This window comes from Alligator sinensis, unplaced genomic scaffold (assembly GCF_000455745.1).
Source record: "Alligator sinensis unplaced genomic scaffold, ASM45574v1 scaffold54_1, whole genome shotgun sequence".
Lineage (NCBI taxonomy): Eukaryota > Metazoa > Chordata > Crocodylia > Alligatoridae > Alligator > Alligator sinensis.
Window position 1 is genome coordinate 1214948 of NW_005841962.1, and position 10409 is coordinate 1225356.

Genomic DNA, 10409 nt, shown 5'->3' on the forward strand with positions numbered 1-10409 from the left:
AAGAAAGAGACTTGGGGGGCATCATTGACCACAAGATGAACATGAGCCTGCAATGCGATGCGGCAGCTAGTAAAGTGACCAAAACGCTGGCTTGCATCCATAGATGCTTCTCAAGCAAATCCCGGGACGTCATTCTCCCCCTGTACTTGGCCTTAGTGAGGCCGCAGCTGGAGTACTGTGTCCAGTTTTGGGCTCCACAATTCAAACAGGATGTGGAGACGCTTGTTAGAGTCCAGAGAAGAGCCACGCGCATGATCAGAAGTCAGGGAAGCAGACCCTACGATGACAGGCTGAGAGCCCTGGGGCTCTTTAGCCTGGAAAAGCGCAGGCTCAGGGGTGATCTGATGGCGGGGTGACCACCAGTATTCGGGGGAACGTTTGTTCACCAGAGCGCCCCAAGGGATGATGACTAGGTCGAATGGTCATAAACTACTACAAGACCGTTTCAGGCTGGACATAAGGAAGAATTTCTTTACTGTCCGAGCCCCCAAGGTCTGGAACAGCCTGCCACCGGAGGTGGTTCAAGCGCCTACATTGAACACCTTCAAGAGCAAACTGGATGCTTATCTTGCTGGGATCCTGTGACCCCAGCTGACTTCCTGCCCTTGGGCAGGGGGCTGGACTCGATGATCTTCCGAGGTCCCTTCCAGCTCTAATGTCTATGAAATCTATGAAATAAGACGCAGGGTGTGATCTTTATTTTGCATTAAGAAAAGAATCCTAACTCTTACATTCTTTACACTGTTTTACATCTGTTGTTGAATACTGGGGCACACAACTGGAAGAGACCTCTTTAGTCACTGAGTCCAGTCCCCGGTTACTGCTGGTCACTGCATTTTCTAATCTTTTTCATACACTGTTGTCCAGCCTCTCAGAACTTGATGGGCAAGGCCACTCTGTTAAAATATGTAGAATGGCCAAATGCCAGCACTGCTATATGTGATCGATGAGACCGATTAACTACATAATCTATGACACATCTGTAATAAAATAGAAAGAGTTAAGGTATTTTCAATGCAGGTCTCACATCCTGCAGACTCTTCAATTTTAAGGTTGTTTTATTTTATTTTTAATTTGGCTCATGTAAGTTTGCACATTGTGAGTAGTGTGACTTCAATGGGACTGCCTGCAGTGTATAAAACCTAAGCATTTGAGTAAGTCCACTTAAGACTGGATTGGTGTTTTAAAATAAATGTTGTCCAAATAGATTACTTGATTTTTTTTTATTCCCCTCTTGTGTGCATATACATATAACATTTTGCAGTAAAAATGGCTGGGTTTATTAAAGAAATGCTATGCTGTTGCTCCCTGAACAGGTGCCATGAAAGATGTGTTAAAAGCCCTCATTTAATTAACTTTTCCATATGTGTTGGCACCTTGCTCCTGCCTCATTTGAGGTAATGGGAGCTCTGTCCATAATTTTAGTAGAAATTTACCTGGTAGAAGTTTAGCTATATTTATCTGGACTGATCTTGCAAACTCTATATAGTTTTGCTGGTATTAATATCCAGGCAATCAATCTTCCTTCTTTAGAATAATAGGCAAATAGAGCTGGAAGGCACCTTAGAAGTTCATCTACTCAAGCTCTGCTCAAGGCAGGACCAACTCTATCTAAAACATCCCAGACATAAATATCTGTCTGCTCCAACCTGAACTTAAGGACTTTCAATCACAAAAGATCCCAGCACTCTGCAAGTAATCTGGCTGGTTCAAAACCTGGGGCCCCTCTTGGTGAGGGGGAAGAAGTGAGGAGGAGCCTTAAAATTGTGTGGATCCTGAAAAAAAAGTCTCAACCACTTAATTCTTACCTGGATGCAGAAGAATTTGGGGTTTTGGCCATCACAATGGCAACTTTGCAATTTGGGTTTCCAGCCCCTAAAACACAAGAAATACTTTAAATATGATAAGTTCTTTACAACAGGGAATTACTGAAGTTTCATAGAGTAATTTATCAGTGTGGGGGTAGGTGTAGTGTAAAAGCCAGAAGACTTTGATTTACTTCCTGTGGTATTTCTGGATTATCAAGAAGAAAAAGAAAGTATGCAACCTCTTCATTCACATGAAATATGGAACTGATTAGGTAAAGAACTATCAAACAAAACCTCCCAGCTTTGGTTCCTAGGAAAAAAAGAAAAAATGAAGTGCTTGAAAAGGAAACTAAATTAATTCCTCTTCCTGGACAGCTGAACAAATAACCACATAAAAAACTGTTTATGAAGGTCAGAGGCTGCCCTCTGGAAAGCAGTTTTTTAAAGCCACAAAAACTAAAGAATCTATAGCCACCCACAGCACTATCCCATACATGCTTTTGTACTCAAAGATTCAAAAATGATTATTTTAAGCAACAGATAAAAAAACCTAATTAAAATGGCACTTTATTTGTCAGACCAGCTCTGCTCCCTAAATATTGTTTGGAGACCTAAGCTTTCAGTGCCAAAAGAGGTTTGTGATCCTTTTTAAGTCCCACAAGGACAACATAAGTATGGGACAGTGAACTAACTAGATTCTACTAGGCTTTATGCAACTATTATCAGAATTAAAGGAATCCTACTGCAAAGCCCAGGGGAAAGGATGCACTACCACTCATGGTCTAACTGAAGGCAGAATTTGATGTGCAGACTCTTTATTGCTCATGGTGGTGTAGGAGCAAGAAACAGAATTTGATTTTCAAATCTCAGACCGAGTCTGAGTCTAGAGAACTGATCATTAAGAAAATACATTAATCAATGTGATACTTGTGAACTCAAGAGATGGTTGTATAGCAAAATCACTGAGACAACCACCAGGCACCCTCCACAATGCTATTTGCTAAGGGTGTAGTAGCACATTACTTTTCAAATGTGTTAAAACGCTCCTACAATGGTAGTGTCCACACGTTAAGGCAGAAAGACATGCTAAGTAACCCCTGAGCTTCTCAGTTACTCTTCTTCAGGTGAGGATTATCTCCAGCTGGTGTTATGCAGCTTATGTTGCAGTCTGCTCCATGAGGCTAATATCAGCAAATTGAGGTCCTCCAGTATCTCAGGAGGCACTATTCCAACATGGACTAGCTATCCTCCTGGACTCTTCTGCCCTGGGCTGACAACCGAGACAGCCAGGTTGCTGCAGGTAAGTGAGGAGGGGGAGAAGAGGAAAGGGGGGCGCAGGAGAAGAAGGGTGAAGAGAGTGTGGGTGGGTCGTGGTGCAACCAAATGGAGCCAGCACTGCTCCTGCATTCCCAGATTGAGCCTTGACACCCGCCCTGGGCAGACAGGGGCAGGTTTTGGAGGGGGCAGGTGAGCAGATATCTGTGGGACTCAGCAGAGGCACTGTAGGCAGCACAAGCCGATCCTGGAGTGTGGGGCCAAAGAGCCTATGCTGCCACTAGACAGGCAGTGAGCCAGGCAGGTATGGAGCAGCTCCTAGCCACACCCCTCTTCACCAAGCCTATAGCAGGTCAGAGCTGTGCACTTAGAGTATTCATAGACTCATAAAAAAATTAGGGGTGAAAGGGACCTCAGGAAGTCATCTAATCCGACCCCCTACCCAAAGCAGCACCATCTCCAACTATATGAATTACGGCTGTATTACTCCTTAACATGCAACTACTCATAGTACATGTTAACTTGAATGTCGACTAACATTCCTTAGTGTTAGTAGGTGCTGACTATAACATATAACTACACTCTTTGTCACCCTTTACAGCAGTAACTTTCATAAATGGAACATCTTTTTCACAGTCAACCTATTTTGTATTCATAGATTCATAAATATTAAGGTCAGAAGGGACCTCAGTAGGTCATTGAGTCCGACCCCCTGCCCTGGGCAAGAAAGAGTGCTGGGGTCAGATGACCCCAGCTAGGTGTTTGTTGAGTCTTCTCTTAAAGACCTCCAAGGTAGGCGAGAGCACCACCTCCCTTGGAAGCCCATTCCAGATTCTGGCAGCCCTTACTGTGAAGAAGTTCTTCCTAATGTCCAACCTAAGTCTGCTCTCCATCAATTTGTGGCCATTGTTCCTAGTTACTTGAGGGGGTGCCCTAGTAAATAGAGCATCTCCTATTCCCTGCTGGCCTCCCCTGATGAATTTATAGGCAGCCACAAGACCACCTCTCGGCCTTCTGTTGCAAAGGCTGAAGAGATCTAGGTCCCTCAGTCTCTCTTTGTAGGGCCTTGCCTGCAGGCCTCTGACCATACGAGCGGTCTCCTTGGAACCCTCTCAAGATTCTCTGCATCCCTCTTGAAGTGTGGTGCCCAAAACTGGATGCAGTACGCCAACTGCAGTCTGACCAGGGCTGCATAGAAGGGAAGCATCACCTCCCTGGACCTGTTTGTCATATATCTGCTAATGTGTGATAAAGTGCGGTGCGGTTAGCCTTATTGATCACTTCGTCACACTGACGACTCATGTTCATCTTGGAGTCAACTATGACTCCAAGATCCCTTTCTGCTGCTTTAATTCTGCACAAATGATCATGCAAACCAAACCATTCCTCAGTGTAAGAGGAAGCAGCCAGAAACAGAGCAAAAAACAGAGTTAAGCTGCCATTGGACACTTAACTACTGAAGCTCACTCAGAAAATACTAGCCTCTGTTTGGAGAGCAGAGCTACCCTGGCTGAGAGAGCCAGTCTCCATGATAACAAGAATGCTCTAAGACTGCAAGTCCTAAATATGACAATGGTAGGAAGGGGGGTTTGCTTTCTTTTGCTAAGCATCTTTCTTCCTTTGATGGTAAAAATGCCAGCTGTTTACTGTCCCCTTTCCTGACATGATGTTAACTATTTTTATGAGTGGAATTAGTTGTAAAATGTAAGTTATAGCTGTAAAGTTTGCAAGTTGATATATGAAAATTCTAGTTTAGCTTAGTTTTTACTACAAAGGGTTCCCCAGAGCAAAACAAAAAGCCCAGCCTCAAAACGATTTTGTTCAATTCACTGCCCTGGAAAGAAGAATGGGGTTGTGTTGCCTCCTCTTTTCTCTCCAGCATACTTGGTAGGAAGCTTTCAGTTGATATTTGTATGGAGAACAGTTTAAATAGATCATTTACGTGCCGTATACGAAAGGAGTCAGTTATTTAAAACTTGGAACCTGTAACATCTCCTGAGTAAAAATGATGTAACCGATCAGATAAATGTAATACCATTATATGCTGCACTGAAGTATGAAAGAAAGGATACAGCTGGAAAGACAAATAACCAGGACAAGTAACTTTCTGTCAGAGCCAAAGGACCTTTCAGCCACCAGTGCTAGTTAGTTGTACATTTTAATCACAAAGCAATGATTTTTTCCTAACCATGCTCACAACTTTTACTGTAAAACATGCCTCAAGACATATGTGATCTTCTGGAGTTAACATTTAAATATAGTGAAAAATATTTACAATGATCACTACCACATAAAAAGGAGAAGTTTCCATTACTGAATGACTGCAATATCTGATGACTAAAATTTTTCATTTCTAATATAGCAAATAGCTAACCACTGAAAACAAGACATCTGGTCAGTAATTCTAAAAAGCACAAGCAATTTCTTGGGGGAAAAAAAAAACTTAGTAGAAAAATAACTTTTTCCATTCTTCATGGTAAATAAGAGCTATTCTTATCCTCCTCACTTCCAAGCATTTAAAGTGCTGAAATCAAGATGTTTCCATCCAATAGAAGACCAAAGACCAGTTTCTGGGCTCGACTGAAATAATGGAAACCTCCAACATCTTTGAAAAAAATAATTTACTCATACATACAAACACATATGCTATGTATTATAACTATGCATTATAATTAACAAAAAAGCAGAACTCAAAAAGCAGAGTGGAGATTGCTATTTCTGCACTAGTAAAATAGAATTCCAAAAAAAACCGCACTTCTGCAAATGGGAACAGCAGCAGATTTTTAAGTCACAACTTTCCTTATTTTCCCTAGCATGGAAACTGTCTAGAATATTTTAAAATATGCTTTAAGATGAATTTTCATGAACACACTTTGAAAACTACATGACATCTTACATAGGTAAAGAGAGTGATGTCTAAACATTGTCATCTGGTTGTGACCAACCTTAGGTTTCCTAAGACCCTGTTCATTACCTATGTGCAGTTCTAAACAAAAGCAATGCATGTTTAAAGTTTCCTAACATGCCTCAATCACTATTAAAATGGAGATTGAATTTGTCCACTGATGACAGGAAGCTTCCGTTCTTTAGGCAGGGGGCCAACTTCTCCTAAGGAAGCTGCTGTACGGCCTTTGTTCAAGCCAACATGCAGTCCTTATGATCTGGTTATCTCTTGCCCTGTGTCCACTCTTCCATTTTTGATTACGAAGGTTGAGGTAAGAAGATAATTGTCTCCTTAGATGACCAGAGTATTTTTGACCCTAGCCAAAAATGGACTGCATTTGCTCTGGGTTTTTGCTCTTTCTCCTAAATGTGCTGTCATGGGGATCGGATTGGATTTAATGAGCATCTCTGAGCCCTATGCGGTATTCCTCGGGGTTCATTCTGTGTCCCCTTTAGTTCAATGGGTACAAGGGGCCCCAGAAGAATGAGGAAGAAGCATGAGCTGCAGTGCTTTCTGTATACTGATAACAACAAGCTCCATATCTTTACCTCATCCCATCCAGCATTGCTGGTTCAATGCTTGGAGGAAACTGCAGTGTGGGCGAAGACTTAGCTGGCTGAAACTGAGTCCAAATAAGACTGAGGTAATGGTGGGGGAGGGGTAGAAAAATCAATGAAGATTATTCAATTGCTGTTATTAAAGGTGGTTCCCACCCATGTGTAGCCACAGCTCACAATCTGGTGTGGGTTTGAATTCCCCACTGCCACTATTTTCAAGACTTTCCTCCATCCTTACCAGGCTGCATGTTTGCAAGCTCCAAACCCTGCTCCTGTGATATGTGCGTAGGTCTCCTCCAGATCTGCTTATTGAAATGCAGAGTAAAAACAAATGATGAAATTACAAGATAACAAGAACCAGATACTGGTAACTGTTCCAACCACTTGCTCCTACCCTACAATAAGTGAAAGCTAAACCAGGGCAGCCTAGTATCGACTGAGCGCCAAAAACAGGGTGCAAGTGGGCTGACACAGCAGCTACCATCTGTCAGCTGCTTCACAGAAAGTCCCCACCTGCCTGTTAACCCACTGCTTTGATTGTTTGTCTATACCCATACTCTATTGCCTGCAGGTCTGCAAAATAAAAATAGATACATAAAATAATAGGTGGGGTCTCAGCTCTTACTGAGCCTCCAGGATTTGCAAAGAAAGACCAGGAAGTTTAAACAAACAAGCAAAAAAACCCCCTACTTGCATTCTTCCCTTTGTGCAATGGAAACACCACAAACATCCAAAGAATGAGCTGTCTCTTCAGCTCCTTCCTTAACACTCTATTTACCTGTTTAACTCCAACAACTAGCTGCCATATTACAGAGGGGAAGTGTTTGTTAAAGCTTCAATATTCCTGCCTTTCCAGTTAGAGTCTCAAAATTGCGATACACATCGCTCCAAGGTCCCAGAAAAACCAAGAAAAACTAGGCTCAACATAGTTAAAGTGTTTATGGTAAAAGCCAAGCAAGCTGGAATTAAAAAGAAAACCAAAGCAACACCCCTACGGCTATCCTTAGAGATTACACAGTGGTAAATATATATTTATTGTAGTAGCCTAATTCTAGAGAAAAAAAAGCTTTTGTTAATCACCTTACTGTTCATCACTGAAAACAATGCACAATACAACAGCTCTTTTGTTAACCAGTACCTGCAACCAGCAGCGAGTGCTATTTGTGTTCTGTGATCTACTCCCTAGCCACATATTTTCTAAAGGAATTTATAGTGTTGGTGTCGATTCATAATTCAAAGTGAATTCCCCACCTTGAGATAGCGTGTCCTTGAGTCGGGCAAAGTCAGCAGAAGTGTATGAGCTGAAGTATGCTGACGTACAGATACAAATATCCCATGGGGAATAACTAGCATGGGAGCTGTACTGCAGACAATGATCTGGGAGTTAGAGAGGAATGCTGTTGCAGAAAGAAAAGGCGAATCACATTCTGGGACAGATGAAAAGGAGTGTCTTATATAAGGCCAAGAAGTTCCTGGCCCCTCTGGCTTCCCCTTTCCGCTCTCAGTCCATATGCCACCAGTCCCCAGCTTGGGGAAAAGGCAGGAAGCAGCTGGGGGTGTTTCCCTCTCCTCCCAGACCAGACCAGGAAGGGAGTATACAAGCATTTATTCTTTTGGGAAAGTTTTTCTTGTTTCCCCCAGAAGAAACTGAATGAATGCTTGTACGCTTCCAGTTTGTACCAGCAGAGCACGATAGAAGTGCAACACCTATACATGGCCTAACACACGGGATGTAATTATCTTTCTGTATTCAGCACCAGTGAGAAATCCACCTAGGTACTGTGTCTGTTTCCAGGTACCACACTTAAAATTGTGAACAGACAAGAGAGGGATTAGGGCAGAATAACAAGACAAAGAGCTTTAAAAACACAACCTATTAGGAAAGACTGAAGGAACTAGGCTTGTTTAATCTAAAGAAGAGAAGATTGACACACACACACGGAGCACTATAACGGTCTTCCAATCTGTAAAAAGTTAAGGAGGATAAACAGAGTACTAGCTGGACTTGATTTATTAGAGCTGATTATGGTTGTTTTGGGGGTGAGGGCATGCTGCTGGATTTATTTTTCGATCAGGTCCTTAAACAATGGTACTTGTTTCTCAAAGTTGGTATAGTGTTGTAGCTGTGATACTCCACAGAAAAGGGGAGAAAAAGATTTGTGTATTTTTAGACAAGCAGGTCTAGGAAAGGAGATATAGGTCTGATCAGGGGCAATTCATTCTCAAAGTTTGTCTAACATTCTCCCAACTATAAAGGTGGCCCAATGAAAGGTATTACCAAATAAATCTTGCATCTTGCTTAAGAAAAGTAGGTGTATGGAAAGCTGAGAGGAGTTAGATAGCTAAGGGCCTTTAAAATTCTGCCTATATTTAGGTAATCTGGGTTAAGTACTCTGATATCTCAGGTAAATGTGCTATAGAATATGGTGGTATTACAGTAGGACTTCCTCTGCAGGCTTGACATTTCTGTTCTTCTCTTCCCTCTTTTTTTCAATGCAGTACAAGTTAAACCAACAGGACTCAGAAAAAAATGCCTGTTATACTTGTCTTACATAATGGAAGTGCACTAATTTAAGCACAGGCAGAGAGCTGACAAAACAGTGGCACGTGTTACTCCTTACTGTGCCAAAAAAACCAAACCCTGACCCTTATATTCAAATCTTTCTCAATTGTTTGGCATCCAGTATGGCTTTTACTGTAAATCACTGCTACAGGATACAAAATAACACAGCGGAATAAAATCTGTTGGCAGTCGGTGGAAATCTGCTGATGGTGTACATATATGCATGAGGACAGGTTCTCTGTCCTGATGTTTGGCAGATAGGCTGATCCGGGCATAACACATTTGTAATCCGAGGAAGAGTTTATGCCATAATGCATGTATACAAGTTGGTGATAGTTCACATCCTTAAAGCTGAATAACCTTTTATTCTCTATCCTGCTACAGTTTACTCACGTATTACTGGTGTGGCACATCTAACTGACAAAAATCCAGAGAGGAATACTATCCTGGTATGCTTCTGTAAAGCACCCAGCTTACTTTCAGTCACTGAAGATATTACAGTGTTAATATGATTGAGGCCCTGATCCACAGTCTACTGAAATCCCTGGGAGTTTTTCCTTTGGACATTGAATTGGATGCTTGATCCCTGATTAAATTATCACTGCCTTTTCTACTCTTTGTCTACCAGCTATCTAATGCTGTGCAATATTGCATCTGACCCAACAGAAAACAAAACAAAACAAAACAACAGATGTTTTATGATTTTATAGAGGTGGGAGAATCTCCATCCTTACAGGTTTTTAAAACCCAGCTAGACCAAGCCTGGGCTGTGATGATATAAGTGGGGATAGTCCTGCTTTGAGCATGAGGTTGAACTGGATGACCTCCTGAGGTCCCTTAAACCCTAGTTTTCTACGATTCTAAGAGCTCCTCAGTCAATCCATAATGATCTGCAAAAAGTGGGGAAATCTGAAGGAATGTCTCTTAAAATATTGTATAGAAAATCATAAAGGTGTGTCACTGCCTCTGCTAACAGGCCATAAGAACTTCCTGTTCCTTTTGCATGGCCAGGCACCTGTCCAGGCCCTGTTTTCATTCCCTTTGTACTTTTAGGCAAGGGATAAGCATTACACATCAACCTGTTTAAGCGAACAGAGACTGGTTTAAACTGGTGACAGAACAGATGTTCAGTGCACATAGATTCATAGATGTTAGGGTCGGAAGGGATCTCAATAGATCATCGAGTCCGACCCCCTGCATAGGCAGGAAAGAGTCCTGGGTCTAGATGACCCCAGCTAGATACCTATCTAACCTCCTCTTGA

At 42.1% G+C, this 10409-nt stretch overlaps 1 protein-coding gene across 1 annotated transcript in view; it reads right to left on the reverse strand.

Annotated features, from left to right (window-relative positions):
* Positions 1–10409, reverse strand: part of ACAD11 (acyl-CoA dehydrogenase family member 11) — a 71123-nt gene that overhangs the window by 11839 nt on the left and 48875 nt on the right. The window contains 1 exon segment of the mRNA XM_025200273.1: positions 1809–1875. Coding sequence (XP_025056058.1) covers positions 1809–1875 — 67 coding nt within the window.